This window comes from Staurois parvus, unplaced genomic scaffold (genome assembly GCF_062004578.1).
Source record: "Staurois parvus isolate SC_StPar_1 unplaced genomic scaffold, SC_StPar_1.0 ptg000636l, whole genome shotgun sequence".
NCBI lineage: Eukaryota > Metazoa > Chordata > Amphibia > Anura > Ranidae > Staurois > Staurois parvus.
In genome coordinates this window covers 4,042,446-4,069,087 of record NW_028318432.1, presented here as the reverse complement: position 1 = coordinate 4,069,087, position 26,642 = coordinate 4,042,446, and the positions used below count along the sequence as shown (strand labels likewise).

At 42.1% G+C, this 26,642-nt stretch overlaps 2 protein-coding genes across 3 annotated transcripts in view; one reads left to right on the top strand and one right to left on the bottom strand.

Moving 5' to 3' along the window:
• LOC149449105 (uncharacterized) overlaps positions 1-15,595 on the bottom strand; it is a 40,835-nt gene extending 25,240 nt beyond the window's left edge. The window contains exons 1-3 of the mRNA XM_089693834.1: positions 15,516-15,595; positions 13,010-13,491; positions 11,768-11,845 (exon numbers count right to left, since the gene is read on the bottom strand). Of these exons, the coding sequence (XP_089549960.1) occupies positions 11,768-11,845; positions 13,010-13,491; positions 15,516-15,595 (640 nt within the window). The remainder of the gene's footprint in view (positions 1-11,767; positions 11,846-13,009; positions 13,492-15,515) is intronic.
• NEBL (nebulette) overlaps positions 1-26,642 on the top strand; it is a 306,245-nt gene that overhangs the window by 26,234 nt on the left and 253,369 nt on the right. For both annotated transcript variants that reach the window (XM_089693734.1, XM_089693736.1), the window contains exon 2: positions 26,217-26,311. In XM_089693734.1, the coding sequence (XP_089549860.1) occupies positions 26,217-26,311 (95 nt within the window). The remainder of the gene's footprint in view (positions 1-26,216; positions 26,312-26,642) is intronic.

Below are 26,642 nucleotides of genomic sequence, written 5' to 3'. Positions count from 1 at the left end.
TGGACAGGGAAGCAGCAGTGGGAACCATTGGCTTCTGCTCTTATCAATCACAGCCAGTGAGGAAGAAGCAGGGGGGGGCTGAGCCGTGCTCTGTCTGCCAATGGGCACACAGATCTGGCTCAGGAGCAAGTACACATGTGTACTCCCAAAGCAAGCGGCTTGCTATGGGGGCACTCAGCAAAGAAGAGGAGCAAGGAGCACTGGTGTCAACGTTGCTCTGTGTAAAACCATTATACAGAGTCGGTAAGTATGACATATTTGTTACATTTTTTTTTTATTTGACCTTTAGAATCACTTACATTTTTCCTGCTTATGATTGGGTTTTCAAAGTGAACACAGCTTTAGCTTATTTACTAAGTTGACTGAAGAATCTCTACTTCCCAAATTGCAGCTAAGTTTACTTTAACAAAAAGTCACCAGGAGGTAGACGTTTTTGGCAGAAGAGGCAAACAAATCTTTTTTTTGCATGGGACAGGACACTTCCCCCATGCAGTGCACCGTCCATATTCTCGGCATGCAGAAAATAGATTTAGATGCTTGAGACATTATCAATGGTCATCCAATGACTGACTACGAGTTTCACGGGACCTGGAAGAATCACCGGTGGAGATGGTGGTGGTATGAGATGCAAGGGTGACAGGATCCTGGTCCCATCTTTGCTGAAGGGCAGCACAGGAAGATGTAAGTGTGTGCCACAGTGCTGTGCCCACTTGCAGATTTTGGCAAAAGTTCACTCCTGTCAACAAGTTTGCTTCTGCTTTAAGTCAACCCTACTGTGTGCAGATGCCTGTACCATTCACTACAGCATTTTAGCAGATGGGGCCTCACTTTGATTTTTTTCTAAGGTCCCATTTTGCCTAAAACGAGCCTTGATGTCAGCAGCAGTGCGTTTTATCTGTATACCCCGAGTTCATCATCCGTATAAAATGACCTTCAGAGATGCTGGTCTGATGCCCCGATACATAATTCAAGTTATCTGCTTTTGCAGAAGGAGTCAAGAAACTGATGAGCCTTCATAATGTCATTTCTCAGTACAAAACGTGTCCTAAAAGCCCAGTCTGACACTGCCTGTGGAGGAATCACTGAAATACTATTGCTAATAATGTACATGTATGAAAAATACCCTTAAATGCAGGACAGCGTCTTTGCTATACAGCCATGGCAAAAAATATTGGCAGCCCTGCATTTCTATCAGATAATGCACCACTTCCAGAAAATTATTGCAATTACAAATGTTTCAGCATTCTCATGTTTATTTCTTTTGTTTGTATTGGTTGACAGAGAAAAAAATGGAGAAACAAAAAGCCAAATCTGACATATTCCATGCAAAACCCCAAAAATGGACTGGACAAAACTGTTGGCACCCTGAATTTAATATTTGGTAGCAGACCCCTTGCAAAAAATTATTTAAATAATTTTCTTTGTGTAACCATCAATGAATTTCTTATACCTCTCTACTGGAATTCTGGACCACTCTTCTTTCACCAACTGCTCCAGGTCTCCCAGATTGGAAGAGTTTCTTTTCCCTACTGCTGTTTTGAGATCTCTCCACAGGCGCTCTATGGGACTAAGATCTGGACTCATTGCAGGCCAGTTCAGTACTCTCCAGTGCTTTGTCTGAAACCATTTCTGGGTGCTTTTAGAAGTGTGCTTTGGGTCATTGTATTGCTGTAAGACCCATGACCTCTGACCCAACTTTCTGACACTGGGCCCTACATTGCACCCCAGAGATCTTTGGTAGTCTTCAGATTTCATAATGCTACGCACACAGTCAAGACATCCAGTGCCTGAAGCAGCAAAGCAACCCCAAAATATTACTGAACCTCCACCATGTTTGACTGTAGGGGCTTTTCTTTAAAGGCCTAATTTGTTTCTCTGAAAACAGTAGAATAATGGCCTTTACCAAGAAGCTGCAATTTTGTTTTGTCTTTCAAAAAGATTTTGGTTTCTTCAGGTATGTTTTGGCAAACTCCAATCTGGCTTTTTTATGTTTCTGTATCAGTTTCTGTGTGGGGTCCTCCTGGGTCTCCTACCATAGCATCCCTTTTCATTCAGATGGCGATGTATAGTGCGAGCTGACACAGTTGTACCCTGTGCCTGAAGGTTAGCTTGAATTTGTCTGGAAGTTGATCAAGGTCCTTTGTCCACCATTGGAACAATCCTTCCTTGCAACCTTTGATCAATTTTTCTTTTTCGTCAACGTCCAGGGAGATTAGCTGTAATGCCATGGGCTGTAAACTTCTTGACAATGCTGCACACAGTGGACACAGGAACATTAAGATCTCTGGAGATGGACTTGTAACCTTGAGATTGTCCATGCTTTTCCACAATTTTTATTCTCAAATTCTCAGACAATTCTTTGCTGCTTTTTCTCTTCTCCATGCTCCATGTGGCACACACACAGACACAACAGAAAGACTGAGTACATTTTTCACCATTTGGTGTGATTTCTATATTGTTAGCACCCGTTAATTGATACAAGTGAGTTTAATTACAAATGACAGGAACATCACAAACTTGGAATGCAATTATTTCTTACAGTTTTGAGAAGGTGCCAATAATTCTGTCCAGTCCATTTTTGGGGTTTTGCGTGGAATGTGTCAAGATTTGGCTTTTTGTTTCTCCTCTATTTTGTGTCATACTAATACAAACAAAAGAAATAAACATGAGAATGCCGAAACATAATAATTGCAACAATTTTCTGGGCAAAGTGGTGCATTATCTGACAGAAATGCAAGGGTGCCAATATTTTTTGTCATGACTGTATATGCTTCTGGTTTATGGTTGGACAGTTAGAAATGTGTGGGGCTGCCAGGCAGGTTTTTGCATTCATGAAACAGCCGGGCTTTATAAATCATTAACTAAAAACAGTCATTTTCCCAGAAAAACAGAATGCTGTTTGTAACACCAAGGTCAGTTGGACAGGTTCCTTTATATGTTAGTGAAGGTTGACAACCAAAGCAATGTCAGGAATGGAGTGCATAAAATCGTTAAGACTAGTGACTATTGATCTGTGAAATGCTGGTGGTTTGCCAGCTGAAGGCTGCACACTTGGCCCTGAATCGGAAAAAAAGTTATATGTAAAAAAGTTCAAAATTTATTCTGTTAATTTATTTTTAGTCTTAAAATGTATTATGCAAAAACTTTCTGTTCTGTCTCATATTAAATATGAATGCATGCTGATAATTAGTGTCCAGTAGATGTTCTCTATAACAAAGATGTTCCTTCCTATTTGAAAAAAGTTAGCCAAAATGGATACATTAGCATTCGTTGCTGGCTCATCGGTGCTGGTAACTTCTGGTGCAGAGAGTGGTAACCTGTATTAAATACTTCACAACCGGGCCAATTCTGACATTTCTCACATACATGTAAAAATCAGCATTTGTTTTTGCTACAAAATTACTTAGAACCCTAAACATTAGATATTTTTTTAAGCAGAGGGTTGTTGCAATTTTTTTATGTTGCATGATATTTGTGCAGCCATTTTGAAAATACAAATTTTCAGGTAAAAAGTACAGTTTAATGAATTTTAGTGTACGCAAACACAATATAATACCCACATCTTTGGTATAATATAAAAATGATAAAAAATAGATACCTAAAGTGATATTAAACCTGCTTGTAATACTTGCCTGCTCTGTGCAAGTTCCAAGTACCCCCAAGTTCCAAGTACCCCTCCCCCCAGCAAGCTGTTAGGGTACTCGTGTGGGCTCACTCCCATTGGCACAGACAGTGGGGCTTCAGCCCATCCCTGTTCCCTTGTCATAGAATTTGATTGACAGCAGCAGGAGCCAATGACTATCAATCTGCCACGTGAGAAGGAAGAGAGCGGAGAGAGCCACTGCTCTTGTGCACAGCGCTGGATCGAGATTGGGCTCAAGTATGGGGGGGGGGGGAATGCAGATCCTGGACACAGAAGGTTTTTTACTTTAATGCAGAGAATGCATTAAGGTAAAGAGAATGAATTTAATATGATTTGTTCCTGTTACCCAATACTAAACCAGCCATAGATGGATTGAATCAGGATCAGCAGGAACCAAATTTCGATCCATCTATCAATCACCTTCAGTACAACCAGCCTGTAGAGTTTTTTCCTATGATCACTGCCGGAAGTTATAGCCGGCAGCAGTGACCATTGTATTCTGACAGCGGGAAAACTTGCCGCTGTCAGAGTAAAATAGCTCAGTGCAAGGGATTCCCCCATCAACACTGTGTTGGGGGGAGAATCAAGCACTTTGGAACTCTTCCAGGTCTGTAGCTCAAAGTATTAAACCACTGACCTACTGTAACTGCCAGGCAACTAGCACTTTTTTAAAGAGAACATTTTCTCCCATCTCCCATGCCGTGTTATCTGTATTGATGGGTCCAGGGGCGAACTGACTGTGGCAGGCGCAGCACCCTTTGGATGCCTAGTGCGCTGTGGCATTAGAAAAATTATGCAATTGCTGTTTCTTTGTTTGATTAGACTGACTTTACTCTGTAATTCCTCCAATGCCGCTCTATGGATGCAGTAGGTTTAAAGAGCACACCGAATACTTTAACTTCTTTAATAACTTCAATCTTCTTCATATAACACTGCTTACAATGGCTTGTTTCTTCATATTACAATAGTTTCATTTGTATTACATTGGGTTGATTCGATAGATTGATAAATTCGATAGGATTCGTACAATTATGATTACTCTACAGTGACTTGATTTGTAAGTTCGTAAATTCGGTGGAACTAAAGTAAACACATACAACAGTTTTACACACAGATCTACCTGCACTGTTAAACAACAGAGGAACACACAAGTGCATTAAATACCTATTTGGCCTTCTCTGCTTCCATAAAGCTTTTCTGATTGGAACTGTCTGTTTCCTCTTCTGTCTGGTGAGCATGTGTCTCTAGAAAATCCTAGCAGGGAGTTTTACACAGGCATAAATGTGAAACTGGCTGGGATTGGTTAAGGCTCTGTACAGTGTGAGGCTGTCTGTGATTGGCTCACCTTATACTAACTCTTAAAGGCAAATTTTCCTTTTCTGCTTCTGCTAACACAATGAATATATAAATGTCATATAACAATCAAAGACATAAATCACAGCAATGATTCTGCTTTTGGCTTTAACATATGTACATATATACTTTACTGAGGTTATTGGCAGGTTTGGTATACACATATATGTGAACCATATTAGCAACCTAGGACTGGTCTTAGCTGGCCAGCTACACTGACCATTTGGAAACTCGGGCACTGCCCGAGAGCCTGGGGTCAGTAGGGGGCCCCATGAGATGCCCCTGGTATGTTTTTCATAGGTTTTTTTGAGTTTGGGCAAGGATACAGGGGCCCCATGATCCCCTATTGCCCGGGGGCCCCATGAGTTGTCAGTCTGCCCCTGGATGGGTCCTTCACTCCTTCATTTCAAACCACAAATATTCTAATGAAACATCTGTGTCATAAGATGGATGACAGCTATTAACTGGCTGAAAAAGAAATTCCCATTCCAAATATTTAAACAAATAGTGGACAATATTCATGAAATGGAGCACTTATTAGTCACAGCAGAAGATGAGGACATGAGATTAATGAAATTTGGAGACCATGGATAGAATACCATAGAAACAACTAAGGGGCAAATGGAACCATTTCCAACAGCAACCAATCAGGCATCATCTTTAATTTTACTGGAAAATCAAACAAGAATTCTGATTGGTCACTATGGGCAACAATTCCAATGTGTTCTTATTTTCTTTTTTCCAATGAATCCAGCCTTATATCTGAGCGCAAAATACTAATATACAATGAGGTCTTCTCCTTCCTCCGTGTATCTGGTTGTCATGACAAGGTGTTCTATGACTCTCTTTTTTTCACAACATAGCTAATGAGCTATAATAAGTTATCATGTGGCCTCTGACCTGAAGAGAATGGAAAGCCCAATGGCTAGAGGTATTCAAATATGACCATAGTTTCTGTTTGTTTTGATGTGACAGTGGACAACTGTCTTTAGTTGCGATAGTCAGAGTCTTACTGATGTTATTGTAACCTATGTGCCATTGATAGCCCCTGCGTGGGCATACGTTTTGCCTTATTGGAATTAGAGCGTTGTCTGCTCTATTATGCCTTTTTTATTGGTGCAATTGATAGCCCCTGCGTGGGTGTGTTTTGTTGCCTCTGTTTTATACTGTTTAAAATTAATAAAAACCATTGAAATACAAATATGACCATAGAAAAACATTTATGTGCAAAATTTAGATTATTTTGGACAAGGCTATTTTTCTCAAGGAATATGTGTGGGAACTGTACCCCACCCCCAGTACACAATGGTTTCCGCCCCCTACCCCCCTCCAGGACCCCTTTTGCCACCCTTACCCACCTCGCAGCACCACCCCCTTTTAAAGAATAAATCCCGTAGCAGCATCAATAAATCTCCCAACAGCCACAATAAATCCCCCAACAGCAATGATATAACCCTTAGCAGCAATAATATCTCCCCTAGCAGCAATAATGAATCCCCAGCAGCATCAATACTTTTTCCAGCAGCATCAATACGTCCCCCAGCAGCAACAATAAATCCCCTGGCAGCATCAATAAATCTCCTAACAGCTACAATAAATCCCCCAGCACCAATAATATCTTCCCTATGCAGCAACAATAAATCCCCCAGCAGCATCAATACATTTTCTAGCAGCAGCAATAAATCCCCAAGCAGCAACAATAAATATCCCAGCAGCATCAATAAATACCCCAGCAGCAACAATGAATCTCCCAGTGGCAACAATAACTCCCTCAGCAGCATTGATAAATCCCCCAGCAGCAACAATAAATCTCCCAGCAGCATCAATAAATCCCCCAATAGCAACAATAAGTCCCCATATTGTATATGGAATGAGGAGATGCAGACTAAGGAACATACAGCATGGCAAATGGAATGAGGAGATGGTAAATAGGGAACGTACAGCATGGCATATGGGGGGGAAGCGCTATGGAATGAGGAATGTACAGCGTGGCATATGAAATGAAGTAATGTGGACCTTGCTCTCACCTTGCTGTAGAGACCAGTCCTTCTGATATTGTCCAGAGCTGACCAGATTGCCAGTCAAGGCTAAAGCAGCCCAGCAATAACTGTTAAAGCTGAATTACAGGCAAACAGCTAAACACACAGATGAATACATATGAGGGAATGGTTTTACCTACCATAGGATTTGTATTTCTGCCCACCCAGCCCTGAGATTTATATCTAATCTATACAGCACAGCCCTGTTGGCAGGACAGGGGACCTGATTTTTCTCTGTTGAAGTTCAGATACACTTACAAGTCTTGTCCCTCCCCTAACCTGGGATTGGACAGTAAATGGAGAAGCTGCAGACTAAAGTGCTCTTCTCTCTGTCATCTATCACTTTTCTGTCTCTTGCTATCCACATGTTCCTTGTTAGTGTGACTGTTAAAACATGCTGCTTCTCCCTCCCCCAGTCTGAGCTCTACTGTACAGGGACTGCAAGCGATTGATACGGGTTGTATTTATGTACGTACACGGCTGCATATTTAAATACATTTAACCACTTGACCTCTGGAAGGTTTTACCTCCTTCATGAGCAGGGCAATTTTTGCTATTCAGCACTGTGCTGCTTTAACTGGAAAATGCTTGGTCAGGAAACACTGTACCCAAATGAATTGTATATCTTTTTTCACACAAATAGATCCTTCTTTTGGTGGTAATTGATCACCATTGTGTTTTTTTTACATTTTTGTCATAGAAACGTCAGAAATTTATGAAAACCCCCCCCGATATTTCTACTGTTATAAAAAATATATATAAAATAAAAAATACAATTTCTTCATAAATTTAGGCCAAAATGTATTCTGCTATATGCCTTATGGCAGTGTTTTTCAACCTTTTTTGTGCAAAGGCACACTTTTTTCATGAAAAAAATCACGAGGCACACCACCATTAGAAAATGTTAAAAAAATGTATTGAAAAACTTTTTGACTTGAGGGCCGCAATGGGTTCATATATTGGACCCGGGGGCCGGACCAAGAGTAGATGAATGATGTGTATGTGTCATCCATAGTAAGTATAGTAATATTCCCCCATAGTAAGCATAGTAATTAATCCCCCATATAGTAATTCATCCCCCATAGTAATTCATCCCCCATATAGTAATTCATCCCCCATAGTAATTCATCTCCCATAGTAATTAATCCCCCATATAGTAAGTCACCCCCCATAGTAATTCATCCCCCATATAGTAATTCATCCCCCATAGTAATTAATCCCCCATATAGTAATTCATCCGACATATAGTAATTCATCCCCCATAGTAATTAATCTTCCATATAGTAATTCATCCCCCATAGTAATTCATCCCCCATAGTAATTAATCCCCCATATAGTAATTCATCCCCCATAGTAATTTATCCCCCATATAGTAATTCATCCCCCATAGTAATTCATCCCCCATATAGTAATTCATCCCCCATATAGTAATTAATCCCCCATAGTAATTCATCCCCCATATAGTAATTCATCCCCCATAGTAATTCATCCCCCATAGTAATTCACCCCCCATATAATAATTCATCCCCCCTATAGTAATTCATCCCCCATATAGTAATTCATCCCCCATATAGTAATTCATCCCCCATAGTAATTCACCCCCCATATAGTAATTCATCCCCCCTATAGTAATTCATCCCCCATATAGTAATTCATCCCCCCTATAGTAATTAATCCCCCATATAGTATATCATCCCCCATAGTAATTCATCCCCCCTATAGTAATTCATCCCCCATATAGTAATTCATCCCCCATAGTAATTCATCCCCCATATTAATTCATCCCCCATATTAAGTCCCCAAGCCCCCCCTGTGTCAATTCACTTACCTTTGCTCCGCGCGTTCCTCTCGCCGTTCCGGTGTAGCATGAAAATCTGTCTCCTATGAGGATCTGTCCCCCTCGACGTATCTGCGCATGTGCCAGTTTCAGGCATTAGCAGCCGATCGGCGATCTCCGGCACATGCGCAGATACGTCGAGGGGGACAGATCATCCTGACAGTATCACGCTGCGCGGGCCGGATTAAAAGGTCCGCCGGGCCGTATACGGCCCGCGGGCCGTAGTTTGCCCATTGCTGTTCTAATGATTGGTCTATTTGTGAGCTGAGGCCACATGTTACGGATGAAATTGCAATTTTTCCCACGGCACACCAGACAATATCTCACGGCACACTAGTGTGCCGCGGCACAGTGGTTGAAAAACGCTGCCTTATGGTATATGGTCAAAAAACCCCCCCAATATGTATATTAATTGGTTTGTGTGAAAGATATAGTTTTCACAAAGTATGTTTAATACAGTATACAGGAATTGAAGCAGCTCTGATGCTGTATTGGTAATGGCGTTGATCAGCGACTTATAGTGGGACTTTCATAGTGTGGCAGGCAATGTGGCAGACTCTCGCTGGGAGGTACACCAACTGACTAAATGACACCAGTGACACTAATACAGTGATCAGATATAATACTGTACACTGTCACTGCAGTAATGGCACTGGCTGGGTGGGGTTATCATCAAGGGGCAATCAAGAGGTTAACTGTGTCCCTAACAAGTGTAATGTGTGTAATATGTGCTGCTTTTACTAACAGATCTGCCCGTTCTTTTCTCCCTGAAAAAAAAAACAGCCTGATCACTGATCTGTGTACAGAGCCCTGTGTTGTTTGTAAACACAGGATTCCGTGCTGTGATTGACTACAGCCAAAGGGGTGAGGGGCTGATGTTGTCATTATTCCTGTCAGCTGATAACTTCCTGTGCTCTTTGTCTTTGCTGTAATTTTACCCGTTATAATATTCCCAGATATGGTTGGTTCTCAATATACAATGGGTGAGTGTTGGACGAAAAGTGTGTTACTGGCAGAATAACCAGGTAAAAGAAAAGGAAAAAAGCTTTAAAAAAAATAAAACTAAAGCAGCCACCAAATCCAAGGACTGGTAAAAAGCAATATATTACATTTTAAATATTCATTTAAAGTGTTACTAAACCCACAACAGTAAAATCTGTATATGCAGTAAAGCATGCTTGTTATACTCACTGTGGAACCTAAGGGGTTAATCCTCTGCAAAACACACTTCAATACACCTTCGTGGAAAAACTGTTCCCTTTTATTTTATCATTTTTGTCCTTCTATAATTATTCATTTTATATTTATTTTGTTTTTTAATTATATGCAGTTAAATGCTGTTTTATGAGAGATTGCCTTATACTCATACTTCATTTTATGTAAAACATGTTCACTTTTGGGTAACTGCTGGGGGACCTAATTATTGATCAATGTACTAGTGTGACAATAGCATTTTGGGTTGCATTAAGGGAACTCAGCAAAACTGTGAATCTTAGTAAGGTATTATCATTTGGTGACCCAAAAAGATAGGAAACCCAGCTTGGAAATGAACTCACCAGTACCCAAATCATACAAAGGACGGTACAATAATTCTTTTACCAAAAATTTTATTAGGCATGTTAAAAGAAGCATACAAAACATAACACATTGTACAATACAAAATGACAATAAGCAATAAAAGGATAGGGGAACAACACACAGCAAGCACAGAGATACACATGGAGATAACACTATGGAAGGCAAAGGGCCGCGAGGTCCGCAAACACTTTCAGAAATATAAGAGTTACATACAAGAAAGCAACAAAAAGAAAACACACAGAGAGCCACGATCTTGTGAGGCAATGTTGTCGCTGGAAATCATAGACTTGTAAGATGACAAAAATAAAATAAATGATAGACAATCGGTCTAATATAAACAAACCATACGAAAGGAGAAAAAGCAAAAAAAAGGAATCAAACAGAGAAAACAGGAAAACGAAAGAAAGAAAGAAAGAAAGCAGAGAGAAAAAAGAAACAGGCCAACAAAGAAAAGACATTCGTCTGGTAGGGGGGGGGGGGGGAGCCGGGAGACACGATCCCCACATAAGGGGAGAGGAGGGGCAAAACGTAACACATCACAGATGAGTGAGTTTTGTAGTAAAACGAGAGACTGGCTGGTAATCCACCCAAGGTTGCCAAACAGAGAGAAACTTATCATGTTTATCCTCCAATACCGCGGTCAATTTTTTTGTTGATAAAAAAAACTTGGATTCTGGACCTGACCTCCTCAAATAAATAGCCATAAAAAAAAAATTGACTAATGAGCGTGGTCCACGAGGTAGGCCATGAAGTGGCTTCAAAAGTAAGGCCTCAATAGGATCCTTTTTAAGGTTAATGGACATAACTGAATAAATGAGATTATAAACTCTAGTCCACAAGCGGCGGGCCACTGGACAGGTCCACCAAATGTGGAGCATCGTAGCCTCTAGAGAGCAGCCTCAAAAACAGAGTTATAATCTGGTATAAATTTATCTAATCGAGACAGGGTAAAATAACATCTGGAAATCACTTTATAGGAACTCTCTAATGCCGGTATGTTATGAGAGCAGCGGGAAACACCTTGCCACATAGACCCCCAATCCTCAGTAGAGATTTTCGCTTGAAGATCCACATTCCATTGCGCACAATGAGCAGGCAGCGATTCAGCTATATGGTTCCAGATTGATAGATAAATTTGAGATAGGGCACCTTTAGTGGAAGCCGGCACCTTACAAAGCGATTCAAAACCCGAAAAGGTGCGAGGGGAATCCCATCTACAAATCAAAGGTACAACAAAATGACGCAATTGCAAATAACTAAATAACTCCAAGGGAGGAATAGAATGACTCTATCAAAGCTGCGCAAATGTACGGATACCTTGACCCACAATCAACGAGTGGACGATCGTAAAACCACGAGTTGTCCACCAACGAAAGGCCATCTTCTCAGAGTCCCCTGTGGGAAAAAAGTACACAATCAAATAATTGTAAGAGAAGTAAATGCGGGTAAATTAAACCCGCCGACTACTTACGAGTCCCAAATTTTTAAGGTGTGAGTCAAGACAGGATTCAACAATTTAGGCCGCGAGGACGGAGGAAGTCAAGGCAAGGTTGAAGGCAGAAGGGGATGTGTGTCCAAAGTATCTATCAGTGTCCACAAGGGCAAGTCCCTTAGAGAAAAAAGCTGAATGATGAATGTTCAGAAGACCAAGACCACCCTGAATATGTGGGCGGTAAAGCAACTGTTTAGACAAACGAGGACACCCTGAAGCCCATACAAACTGTAAAATTTGGTGTTGTAAGATACGGAGTATATGGGTCGGAATATGAACAGAGAGCACCCGAAAAGGGTAAAGTAGCTTGGGAAGAAAAGTCATTTTGATCGCTTGGGCCCTGCCAAACTAGGATAAGGACATGGACAGCCAAGAAAAGAGCAGCTGGGTTAGCTGAGAAAGTAGAGGAGGAATATGCGCCAGATACAACAAATCATAAGAAGGTGTAAGTTTAACTCCCAAATAAGGAAGAGAGGAGGTCCATTGAAATGGAAATTGAGACTGAAGATGTGTCACAAGCTGCTGGGTGAGGGAAACGTTCATAGCCACTGTCTTAGTAGTATTTACATGTAATCCCGAGAGATGAGCAAAATCAGTCAAGAGTGATAAGAGATTGGGGAGAGAAGTAAGTGGAGACGAAAGATACATCAGAATATCGTCCACAAAAAGGGCAATCTTATGATGTTATATCACCAACTCGAGCCCCGAAATATCCAGGTGAAGCCGAATACAAACAGCAAGGGGTTCAAGAGCCCTAATAAAAAGAAGAGGAGACAGGGGACAACCCTGACGTGTACCACCTTTAATTGGAAATTGAGAGGATTCAACCGCATGATAACGGACCGTAGTGAACAGAATACTGTAAAGTCTATGAATCCACTGAAGAAAATCATGTCACACACCCCACCTCTGCAAGGCTTTTTGTAAATAAATCCAGGAAAGAGTACCAAAGGCATTGGTCATATCCAAAGACAGAAACATAAGGTTACGAGACCGTATTCGAGCAAAATGACTAATTAAAATAGACAGTCGAATATTATCGGCTGCCTGGCGTCAAGGTTCAAAACCTACTTCATCTTTATCAATTAAAGTAGGGATTACCACATTCAAGCGATTGACCAAAGTCTTAGTCAGAATTTTCACGTCCACGTTCAGCAAAGAAATAGGTTGATAATTCGACCAAGATTGGTGATCCTTCCCTGGTTTAGGAATCATCATGATTTGGGCCTTAAGCATTTCCGAAGTCAGCTGACCATCCCACTTAAGTTGATTGAATACCTGGGTTAAAACAGGGACTACAACATTGCTACATTTTTGATAGAAGAGAGCCGTAAAACCATCTGGGCCAGCACACTTATGCACCTTCAAAGATTGATTCGTCTGCCGAAGCTCATCCTGTGAGTTATCCACGACCAACTTGTCCCTTTGATCGTCTGTTATATGGGGTAGAGGAGTCTCCCGAAGAAACTTGTCAATGACATCAGCTGAGGCATCCCCCGAGCCAGCATAGAGTTTCGAAAGATAATGAGAGAACTCATCTACTATATGCCTGGGATTAGAGGTTCTCAAACACTTCCTAGTTTTCAGAGTATAATGATGTCATTGAGGGGCAAATGATCGTAACTTAGCTGACATAGTCCCAATTTTGTTGCCATTGCATAAAACCTCTGACGAGACCATCGCAAATGGTGCTCAGCCTCGTCAGTCAAACAGAGAAATCCGTGCGAAAACGATCTACCTTCCATTGGAGCTCAACCGTAGGAGGCCTCTTAAACAGCACCTTTTCAAGCTCATGTTCCAAAGTCTGCCAATGTTAGTCTCGTTCTTTATGCTGCCTGGAAGCCAGCTCTATGATATGGCCCCTGATAACCACCTTATACGTTTCCCAAAGGGTGACAGGCGAAGAGACTGTACCCAGGTTATTCCAGAAGTAATCCAAGGAGTGGATCCGAACATCCTCAACTACAGAAGAGAAAGCGAGAAAGGAATCATTAAGATACCAGGAGGGAGCTCGTGGACACTGAGAGGGAACTGAACACTGCGTGATAATAGGATCATGGTCAGACCATGGCACTGTAGGAATCTTTATTGAGAGTAAATGTGGAAGAAATGAAGGCGTCACAAAAACGTGATCAATACGAGAATGGCTAGAGTGGGGATTGGAGAACAAGGTATAATCCCTAGAAGTGGGGTGTAATTCCAGACAGGCATCAACCAGATTATGGGAACGAAGAATATGTTCAAACTCCACAGAGAGCGGATAGGAGGCCGCTAAGCTTGCAGGAGATTTATCTAGTTTAGGATTAAGAACTAAGTTGGAATCGCCTGAAAAAATAACATGGCCTTTCTGATGGGACTGAAGAACCAATAAAAGATGCGCAAAAAAACGGGTTTGTCTCTGATTAGGGGCATAGTATGTACAGAATGTGACCTCTACTTCCTGTAGGATCCCTACAACTATCAAATAACGGCCTTGGGGGTCCATAACTACTTTATGCTCTTGAAAAGGCAAGGATTTACGAATTGCTAAAATAACCCCCCTTTTCTTAACAGGGGCCGAGGCGAAAAAAGACCTGGGCATAACGACCATCTAAAATTCGGGGATTAAAAGATGAGGTCAGGTGAGTCTGCTGCAGGCACACCATATCGATTTTGGAGGAGCGAAGATATTTAAAAACTTTAGTCCGTTTCTGCTGTGAATTCAAACCTTGAACATTAAGTGACAACCAAGTGAGAGTCATGACAACAGACAAAAATTACTCAACCATGGGGGTGCCCCAAAAATGCATCCCCCCACCCCCCAAGGCAAACAGAGAAAAGGAAAAAATGGAAAGCTAAGAAAAGGGTTACCACCAAGATGGAGGGAAGCAGAAAAGAAGAAAAACAACTCCATAAACTAATGGGAGTGCCATAAAAAATGGAAACATTCATAGAATGCTACAAAGAGCAATAGCAATGGACCACGTGCATCCAATGGAACCCCTGGGGCACAGAAAACTGTACCCTGCATCAGGAAACAAAAGAGGGTGGCATGTAGCACCCTGGACACCCCCCCTCCCCTCGCACATATCAAACTATATACAGAACCCCCAAAGGAAGAAGAAGATAGTCACAGACATGGAAACCAGGCATATGAAGATGGAACAGGGAGACATAATGACAATTGCAATCTCATGCCAAAGGGAGACAGAAAATGCCCAAGGGGTCAAACCATAACAACAAACCACAAACACAAAAAAACAGACAGTGTGCAGATGAGGTACAATAATTCTAATGTATAAAACGTTATTTTCCAGCAGTAAAAAGTTGTTAGGTGACCTTTTACAATTTTGGAGCTGCAACATCAACAGCAGACCAGGCAGACATGCAGGATGAAAAAATATTGGGGGCTCAAAAACAGTGAAGGATGACATGAAAACCTGTAACCTGCACGATGTGTCACATTTATCTTTTCAATTATTTAGAGAATGAAACGGGGAATAGGATTTGTCTACATGTGATGTAGGAAGCCATGTAAGTGAACTACAGAGCCCTGCCTAGGCAATATATAAGAAAAGTGTTAAAATAATTTACCATCTGTTTTCTGTTGGTCCAAGAAACAGTAGAATGAGCATGAGAACGATGATTGACAGCATGTTATTGTCAGAATCCATCGCGTCAGAATCCATCGTGTCATGTGGCCAAAGGGTTGGTAATCGCTGGGAAGAACAAACCAGAGTGGAGGTGATGCTGGTAGGAAAACATCACCATTGATCTGTATTGAAGTGCCATTTGGTCGACTGGTGGAAAAGCCAAATCCATTCGGAGATAAATCTGTATGGAACAGATCAGAAAAGTTTCATTTACAATAATCATTTGGAACATGAATACAAGAACGAGCAAAAAATATATAATGAAATCTAAATCTTCTTGGGTGGGGTGGGTGGGGTACAAGCATGCATACTTCACTGGCTGCATGCTTGTTCTAGGTCACTCACTAGGTAGTGAGACTATAAAGAGGATATCTACCCCAGGGGTGGCACCTGCAAAAACAGGTTCAGTAATAGCACTGCTGATATTACTATGGGGACAAATATTTTTTTTAAAGCAGAACTTCACTTTCTCAATCAACATGGACTGTTTGTAATCCTTATGCTGCTTTAGATATGAAAGTATATTACATTTACTTGTTTTACACTTTTTTTTTTTTTAAATTTGTTCAGTTGCTTCCTGGTTTACATGCCTAGGGAAATGACATGATACATCCCAGAAGCCTTCAGGAGGCGAGGGTTCTCCATCAGGCTATGCCTGAGCTAAGAGCAGATGGATTCCAGGAAGTAAACGATACACAAATCATCTGCCCTTACTCAAGATGGCCCTGCCAGAAATGCTAGGGGCGGTGTTTTTCAAAATGATTTCTCAGCAAAATAAAGCATGGGGACATGGAAGGATGGGGAGGTTGGTTTGAATATTAAAATTGAATGAAATAGCAGTTTTGCTTTGTGGGGCTCAGATGCAGTGCAGTTCCGATGTAAAGGATTACTGTGCTGGGCAAACCATTCATAAACTGGTAACTTTGATTACGTGGAACTGGGAGATTTTAGTTCACCGAAATGTTCATGAATTTCAGGACCTTTCTGTGAAATGCATTGTGTAAAAAACAAAAAAAAACCCCACAAACTCTTACCCTAAGGGCTCTTTAAATATTATTGGATATTTGATTGTTGTTATCATGCTGCTATAAATGTCCCCCAATGACTGTAATGGGGATTTGAACATTAAAGTCCCGTGACCAAAAAACGGAGATGCCGTCATTTTCACCTTAGCCTCAGAATTTTTAAACCAAGGGTTGTGAGTATGGTTGCCACCAGTGGCGGACTGACAACTCATGGGGCCCCCGGGCAATAGGGATCATGGGGCCCCTGTGAACTTGCCCAAACTCAAAAAAGCCTATGAAAAAGGTACCAGGGGCATCTCATGGGGCCCCCTACTGACCCTGCGCCCTCAGGCAGTGCCCGAGTTTCCAAATGGTCAGTCTGCCCCTGGTTGCCACCTCATCCCTTTAAACCCGAAAACATATTAATTACACAGGTTCTGAGGCTAATTTAATGCAGATAAGGCACTAAGTGAGTTTAATGACCACCTCAATCAGCCACAGAACCTGTGTAATCCATATGTGTTCAGTGTAAGGGCCGGTTCACACTATAGTTCAGATGCGTTTTTGTATGCGTATTTTTGATGCGCTTTCTCCTGACTGATATCTTAACAATGAGATCCCTCTGATGCTTTGGAAGCTCTCTGCAGACCATGGTTTTTGCTGAAGGATGCGACTAAGTAAATGTCAGGAAAGACCTACTAGAACAGCTGAACTTTATTTGGGGTTAATCAGAGAGAGGCACTTTAAATGATGGCAGGTGTGTACTGACTTCTATTTAACACGATTTTGAATGTGATTGCTTAATTCTGAACACAGCTACATCCCCAGTTATAAGGGTGTGCACACTTATGCAACCACATTATTTTAGTTTTTTATGTTTACTCCCCCCAAAAAATATTTCAGTTTGTTTTTCAACTGAGTTGTACAGTTTATAGGTCACATTAAAGGTAGGAAAAGTTCTGTAATGATTTATCTGTGTCTATTTTTTTTACATCACAGAAACCTAACATTTTAACAGGGGTGTGTAGACTTTTTATATGCACTGTATATACAAATATAAGAGGTTTACAACAAAATCCTGTTTGTTTGTTTGTTTTTTTTTGCCTTTTTATTTCTGTGCTGACTATTCTAAATGTAATGAGTGCTGGATTTTTTTCTATTGTCTTGTACAGGAAATATTTTAATACAAAAACATTATACAAAAAATGATTTAGGCTAGGTTCACACCTATGCAGTTTGCGTTTGAGCCGTTTCTGCAATGCGTTTTTGCTGTGTTTTGTTAAGCGTTTTGCATTTTTTAAATTTTTTTATTTTTTCTTGTTGCTAGGCAGATTTAAAATGCCTAGCAACATGGCATATAAAACATGGCAAAAACACAGCAAAAATGCACTACATGCTTTTCTGCAGCTTTTACATTGAAGTCTATAGAACCAAAAACGCAACTTTTTGCATTTAAAAAAGTCCCTGACCCTTTCCAAAAAATGCACCTGAAAACCCACAGGAAAGCATGTTATATGAACTGTACTGCGTTTATGCAAAACGCAAAATGCTGCAGAAAATACTTAGGTGTGAACCTAGGGTTAGGCTAGGTTCACACCTATGCAGTTTGCGTTTGATCCGTTTCTGCGGTGCTTTCTGCGGTGCGTTTTTGCACATGTGTTTTTGATGCATGTTTGCCACATGTTTGATGCGTTTTTTTCCAACTTGTTGCTGGGAAGAATAAAACACCAAATGCGTCAAAAATGCATAAAAAATGCACAACATGCTTTTCTGCAGCATCTCCATTATAGTCTACAGAACCAAAAATGCAACATTTAAAAAAGTCCCTGACCCTTTCCAAAAAATGCATCGGGTGAAAACGCGGAGATGAGAACCTGTCCCATAGGAAATCATGTTAAATGGACTGCTGTACGTTTCTGAAAAATGCATAGGTGTAAAACTAGACTCAGGACCAGTTCACACTATAAAAATGCACTCCAGATGCATTCTGGATACAGTTCACGCCACACTCCGTTCCAGTGCTGTTTGCTGTGTTCCAGTATGGCTCTGTGCAGAAAAAATGCAGCATGTTCTACTTTTTTTTCTGCACCAGAAACTGACTGGAACTGACTGCACTAGTGTGAACTAGGGCCATTGGAATAAAACTGTGCATGCATCTAGTGTGAACTAGGGCCATTGGAATAAAACTGTGCATGCATCTAGTGTGAACTAGGGCTATTGGAATACATAGAAAAAACTGTGCATGCATCTAGTGTGCACTAGCCCTTAAGCTCAGTTAAAGCCATTCTATTACTGTGATACAGTCAGGCAATGTGCAAGAGGCATGTTGGACCCCCTGGAGACCCGTATCGCTGTGTTCTGTGTTTATCGATGTCCCGGCTGTCCAATGCTCTACGAAGGGTATTTCCACCCTTTTTATAGCATATTAGTTCAGCTACAAGGCAGAGAGATCCCTATACCTATTAGTGGGTGTGCAGCCTGACTGCATGGCAGGAGCAATAAATGAAGTTTCAAACGCCATATTCAGGGCTTTTTTTAAGCGGGAACATGGCGGTACGCACTTATGGCACCTCCAGCACTGTACTGGTAAGGGGGGCTGCGGTGTGCTGGGGGATCTGTTGTTGCTAGGCAGGTGTCGTGTTGTTAATGAGGGATTTATTGTTGTGGGGGGATCTACTGTTACGGGGGAGGGGGGAAGTCTATTGTTGGTGGGCGGGATTATTCTTGCTGGGAGATCTTTTGTGTCTTGGGGATGTACTGTTGGGGGCTTTATTGATGCCGGCTGCTGGGGGATCTATTGTTTCTGGCTGGCTGATGGAAGAGCTATTGTCACTGGGGTGCGTTTTTTTTGCTAACTCCTGGGAGACTGCTACTGGGATGATCTACTGTTGCATGGGGGTTATGTTGTTGTTGATGTGGGATTTTTTGTTGCTGGGGGGTCTACTGTTGGGGGTTTATTGTTGTTTGCTGCTTTGAGATCTATTGTTGCTGACTGGCTGCTGTAGGATCTAATGTTACTGGGGTGGGGTCTATTGTTGCTGACTGCTGGGGGATCTTCTGACTACTGGGGTAATCTACTGTTGCATGAGAGGGTCTATTGTTGCTGGCTGTTATGGAATCTGTTGTTGTTGGGAGGGGAGGGGGAAGTATTCTTGCTGGTGGGAGATCTTTTGTTTCTTGGGGATCTACTGTCGGGGACTTTATTGATGCTGGCTACTGAGGGACCTATTGACGCTGGCTGGCTGATGGAGGATCTCTTGTCACCGGGGTGGGGTTTATTGTTGCTGACTGCTGGGAGACGTATTGTTCCTGGGATGATCTATTGTTGCGTGGGGGCTCTATTGTTGCTGATGAGGGATTTATTCTTGCTGGGGGGTCTACTGCTGGGTGGTTTATTGTTTGCTGCTGTGGGATCTATTATTGCTGACTGGCTGCTGGAGGATCTAATGTTACTGGGGTGGGGTCTACTGTTGCTAACCGGGGGACCTTATTGCTACTGGGGTGATCTACTGTTGCATGGGGGGGTATACTGTTAAGAGGGGGTCTAATGATGCTGGCTGCTGTGGAGGGTCTCTTTGTGTCAGGAGTGGGTAACCCATAGAGTGTACGGATCATGAGCGCAAAGTGTACAGAGTGCAGCCTTCAGGAGCAGGAGTGTCAAACTGAAGAGCGATCTAAGCGTGGATCACACTTCATAGGGTACCATGTATGCAAATGAGCCGTAAGGTTGTATGGCCAATCAGGTTTGTTCTGCCAGTTCAGCAGTAGGGGCCTGGGGACATTAAGGGGCTGTTCACTTTAGGGCACTGTGGTCTTCAGTCACTACAAAAACCTTCCGCGGGCCCCATTGATTCAGCCGGAACCAGTGACAAAAATGGGACTATTTAGTGACTGGGGGTCGGGATTTTTTTGCCCCCCCACCCTGCTGCCCTAAGGTGGCTGCTTAGGCAGCTGTCTTAGGGCAGCAGGGCAGGGTAGGGTAGGGTAGGGGTGCAGAAAACTCCCGATCCCCAGCCAATTGCTGGGAATTCAGATTTATAAAATACATTAATAAATAGATTTAAAGGGATACTTTTTTCTCTTCTGTTTATTTTTACCCCCAAAACACACATAAAAAACGAATCAATGTGAAAGGGCCCTAAGGAAGGGTTAAATTCCTGGTCATTTCTTGCATTGTGTAGCATTGGGGAGATCTCTCTTCACTTCCTTTTCTGTGGGTTCAACAGGATGTGAGGGAAATCCCCTTTTATACAGTTCTCATGGGAACAAGTGTTCCCCTCTGTGCCAGTTCTGGTGACAAATAAAAATATTTGAATTTACCTCTACTTTGTTACCGGTGACACTGATGGTCAGGATAGTTATGAAGCATGAATCTGCCTAACCTGGCCAGTCATCACTTAAACGGTTCTAACCCCTAACCACTCTATCCAAACCCAACAAATGTTTTGCATTTGGTAAAAAATGGTTGTAGAGCCTTACATATACCCCGTGAAGAGACTAGCCTCGGGTGATACACAGAGATGAAACAAAGCCTCCTACATAAGTTGTACCTGTTTATCTGCAGTAATCTCTTATCTACAGCTATTAAAGTGCTGAATTTTTTAAAGCTTGTCTGAGAGTTCAGAAAAAAGGGGGTGGAAAGCTGAAGTTATTATTAACTGGAAATAAAGCAGCTTTCTTCGAAGAAATATATCTCTGGATAGTAAAATTATTGAGTAAACAAAATTAATAAAATTAATATATGAAGCAATACAATCAATCAATATAAATCAGTACCAAAATTAAACAACAGTGCACAGAAGAAGAATATATATAAACCAGTGTCCAACTGAGAGTCCTTAGTGCAAAAAAAGTTTGTGTAAAGTATATATATATTTAATTGCTTTATTTCCGGTTAAGATTGTTACCCTGTTCTACAGGGGCTAGTTAGCAGCTCTTCCTAAAAATATCTGTTTGATATTTGTACATTTATTTTTTGGTTGCATAGGCGTTTTCCCCAAATTGTTATTTCATCGAAAGCTGAATTTACACTCTACAGAGCTCAGTGAGGAGAGCTCTGAAAGTAGATTGGAGGGAAGAGACACACCCCCCTCCACATGTCACACAGGAACAGAGCTGAGGCTGTCAATCTGCTGGAGGTCCCTCCTCTGTCACCATTTTTCTCTTGGTGTCAGGATAATTTGTCAGAACTGATTCATGCTAATAGCAGAGGAAAAAGCAGACAGAAATGACACTTAGTGCTCTTAAATGAACACTATAGAGGGATATGATTTGTTCATATTTCACGTCTGAGGTTTACAACCACTTTAAGCAGTATGTCACTGAGCTCTGGATTTCCCATGGATGATTGTGAACAAATCTTGTCCAAGAATAAGCTTGATAAATGCCTAAACCATCTGGGGGAATTTTTTCTGCGAATGCTGGCAAATTGATAATTTGTTGTGTTATGAGTTAAGTAGATAAAACAATAAGTGTGTTATTGTAATATGTAATATCTTCCCACCCATCACATTCAGTTCTTTGCCATAGTAGATGTGACGTGCATTTCCCATTTTGGGATGTCTCGACATGTAATCTAATTGCTTAGTGCAACTTCAGAATCCTTCTATTTAATTTGCATTTGTAAGTAGACCTTGAAATTTGCTTAGTCTGGGGACTGTGTTGTGCTGTTTGATGTCAGGTGTTCAGGGATAACTGCTGCACAAAATACAATCATTACCAAGTGCTTCAATAACTGTTTGTATTGGATTAAAGATGAACTCTGGCGTAACGCAAACACTTGTATGGTTTCTAGTGGCAGAGCCATTCAGATGGCTAAATATAACATACTAATCATTATTACTTTCTGAAGCTGCAAGGGCTGATAATATGAATAATAAATGGTCTGCGAACACAGAGTAGTATTACTTGTCTGTGCTTGTCCTACTGTAGAGGGGCTCTGTCGCTTTAACAAAAAAAAAGTGAAAAAGGTATAAAGTGCAGAACCTGGACTGAACAGGTGTATGGTGCATCCGCAAGGAGGCATGTCAGTTGGGATGCATTGGCTGTATGGACACAGTGGCAGGTCCCCAATTTGACGCCCCTAGAGCCCCTACCAGTCTGCATCAGGTGCCCCTCATCACAGTGCCCATATACTGTACATCAGGTGTTCCCATCACAGTGTCCCCTTACATCGGGTTCCCCCATCAGTGTCCTCATACATCAGGTGTCCCCATTACAGTGTCCCCTTACATCAGGTTCCCCCATCAATGTCCTCATACATCAGGTGTCCCCATCACAATGCTCTTATACTGTACATTGGGTGTCCCCATCACAGTGTCCCCTTACATCAGGTTCCCCCATCAGTGTTCTCATACATCAGGTGTCCCCATCAGAATGCTCTTATACTGTACATTGGGTGTTCCCATCACAGCATCCCCTTACATCAGTTTCCCCCAGCGGTGTCCTCATACATCAGGTGTCCCCATCACAGTACCCTTATACTGTACATTGGGTGTCCCTATCACTGTATCCCCTTACATTAGGCTCCCCCATCAGTGTCCTCATATATCAGGTGTCCCCATCACAGTGCACTTATACTATACATTGGGTGTCCCCATCACAGTGTCCCCTTACATCAGGTTCCCCCATTAGTGTCCCCATACTTCAGGTGTCCCATCACAGTGTTCGTATACATAAGGTGTCCCCATCACAGCGTCCCCTTACATCAGGTTCCCCCATCAGTGTACTCATACATCAGGTGTCCCCATTACATTGCTCTTATACTGTATATTGGGTATCCCCATCACAGCATCCCCTTACATCAGGTTCCCCCATCAGTGTCCTCATACATTAGGTGTCCCCATCACGGTGCTCTTATACTGTACATTGAGTGTCCCCATCACAGCATCTCCTAACATCAGGTTCTTCCATCAGTGTTCTCATACATCAGGTGTCCCCATCACAGTGCTCTTATACTGTACATTGGGTGTCCCCATCACACTGTCCCCTTACATCAGGTTCCCCCATTAGTGTCCCCATACTTCAGGTGTCCCATCACAGTGTTCGTATACATAAGGTGCCCCATCACAGTGTCCCCTTACATCAGGTGTCCCCATCACAGTCTCCCCATACTTCAGAGTTGTGTCCCCCCCTTACCACTTGTACTCTCAGATCACAAATGCTATTCCCACCTGCAGTGAAGGCAGCTCCTCCTTCTTCTCCCACACTGAGACTGAGGTGAGTTCTCAGTCTCAGTGCTGGCCCTCTTCCACCCCCTGCAGGAGAGAGGAGAAAGCTGAATCATGTTCCCAGCAGAAGCAGCCATTGCTCGTTCTGACAGGAGTGACATTGCACTTACTTCTGTCAAAGAGGGGTGGCAAGAGCGTACAAATCACCAGTGAACACCCTTTTCCTGGCCCAGTCATGAGCTCCCCATGCACCAGTGGCCCATGGGCAGTGCCTATGTGTCCCCATTCATTAACCACTTGCCCTCCAGAGGATTTACTCTCCTTTCTGACCAGGCCATTTTTTGCAATATGGCACTGCGTTACTTTAACTAACAATTGCACGGTCATGCAACACTGCACTCAAATGAAATTTAAGTCCTTTTTTCCCATAAATGGAGCTTTCTTTCTGTGCTATTTGATCGCCTGTGTGTTTATTTCTTGCAATATAAACAAAAAAAGGCCGTCAATTTTGAGAAAAAAACAATATTTTTGACTTATTGCTACTAAACATGTCCAGTAAACAAAATTAAAAAATCAAATTTCATCATAGATTTAGCCCAAAATGTATTCTGCTATATGTCTTTGCTAAAAAAAATCCCAATACGTGTAAATTAATTAGTTTATGTGAAAGTCATAGAGTCTACAAATGGCGATATATTTATTCTGGAATTTTTTTTTGCTATACTAGTAATGGCGGTGATCAGCGACTTATAGCGGGACTGAGGCGGGCATTCTGACACTAACTGACACTGACATCCCCAGTGACACTAACACAATGATCAGTGCTAAAAAAAAAGCACTGACACTGTGCTAATGACACTGGGCAGGAAGGGGTTAACATCTGGGATGATCAAAGGGTTGACTGTGTGCTGTGTGCTGTTTTACAGTGTGCTGTGTGTGTGTTTTACAGTGTAAGCCCGCTGCTTTGTATTACTTTGTTATGCAGAGCAATACAAAACAGTGTGCTGCACAGTGGTGTATTTAGGTTTTGTGCTGCCCTAGACAACACAAAAATCGCCTCCCCCCTGCAGAGACAGCCTGACATTGATCAACAACACCCCTGATTCCCACCCAAGAGAGCCTTCCACTACCACTGCCCCCTATACACCAGCCACCATCCCCCATGGCGAGAGAGAGAAAGACACTCATCTTTACATCTCTGGACATCCCCGGGAACGAGAGTCCGGCTGTGCATACATCATCATGAAACCTCTCTCAGAACCCACCAGGTCCCCATACCGCATGTGTCCCTTCTTCCATCCCTTCTTCCGAGGTGCAGTGCTGCCCCCTCTGAAAAATGCCGCCGTAGGCAAATGCCTTTTTCGCCTTGTGTTAAATACACCCCTGGTGCTGCAGCTGACAGGGGAGAGATCTGTATTGTTTACATTCAGACCTCTCCCCTGTCAGTGATACTCGGCGATCGACAGCTGAAGACGCCAAGGGCAGCGTTGGTAGGGTGCGTACACTCGCCCTACCCGGAAATACAAAATCATGTATTTATATGTGACTTTGCACAGCTGTGCCGCACTGTAGCAGTATTTCTGCTATAGGGTGGGGGCAAGTGGTTAAGAAAGCCCTGCATTCAGGGCCGCACACCTGGACCCGCACAGCTGCTGCATCCCAATAGATATGAATAGGACAGCCTGCAAGTGGATACACGAGCACATGTGCACCTTGCGTGGGTGAAGATGGCCCTTGGCATGAGTGTACAGATCAGTATGCCCATGTGAATAAGGCCTTGATGCGTATGGTCACGCAGGTACGCTGCACAGAGCTTGCATTATCACTTTCCTGAGACCCATGCTGCTGTGTACAGCTGCCCATTGAGATGAATTAGAAGAAGTGGCTGTATTTGGTTATGGGTTGGGGGTTGTGTACCGCTCAGAATGCACACTATCTGTGATTGGCACATACATCAGTATATGTGTAGTGCCTTGTGCAATCCCTTGTCCCATATACAGTTGCTTTTTCTATTCTCAGCAGCAGCAGGTCCTAGTATAGTAATTACGTAGGCTTTGCACTCTGTAGGGCCCCTGCATGTACAGGTAAGCTCGTTTTTTTTCCAATGGCATGCCCATCAACTCTCTACAACGTGAGCAATCTTCTGTATGATGGACAGATCCTGAGAGCACGCCTGATGCAGCGGGTGTAAATTACCGTGAGCGTCTTGTGCTAATCTTCTGCACACATCATTTTCACACCTCGTGATATCATAGAGACTCACGCAGTCTGTAGCATATAATTGCTTTTACTCACCACTTGTCACGAGCATTAAGCAATTAGCCTTTTGTCTCTTCAACTTTTGATTCATGGGCATGAGCAGTTGTTGGAATTAACAAGCTTTTTACATTGTTTAAGTTTTTTTTATGATTGAATGAGCTGGTTACTATTTCATGATTAACTCTCTGTTGTTGTTTTTTTTTTTTCTAGTATTGGCATAAAGGATGCTTCCACTGTGAAGTTTGTAAAATGACTCTAAATATGAATAACTACAAGGGATACGACAAAAAGCCATACTGCAACGCGTAAGTACCCTATGATTCGGACAAAAGAAATAAGTGGGGGCAGGGCGGGTCTATATAAATTTTTTCATGCAAGTTTCACTTAGGATTCACACATTTTCCCAGTTGAATCCAAATATGTGAATTTTGGGTGAAAGCTGTGTGAATCTTGTGTGAAATAGACTTCTTGGTGTATGACTCTTCCTGCTTGTTTAGATATAGAGTTTGATAGTAGTATATTATTACAGTTTTATATATTATTTTCTCATTTGTGTCTACATTTTTTTTATATACAAGTGATATGGTGGCCATACAGGCTTCCATAAATGGTGGATCTTTAGTCAACAACTTATTC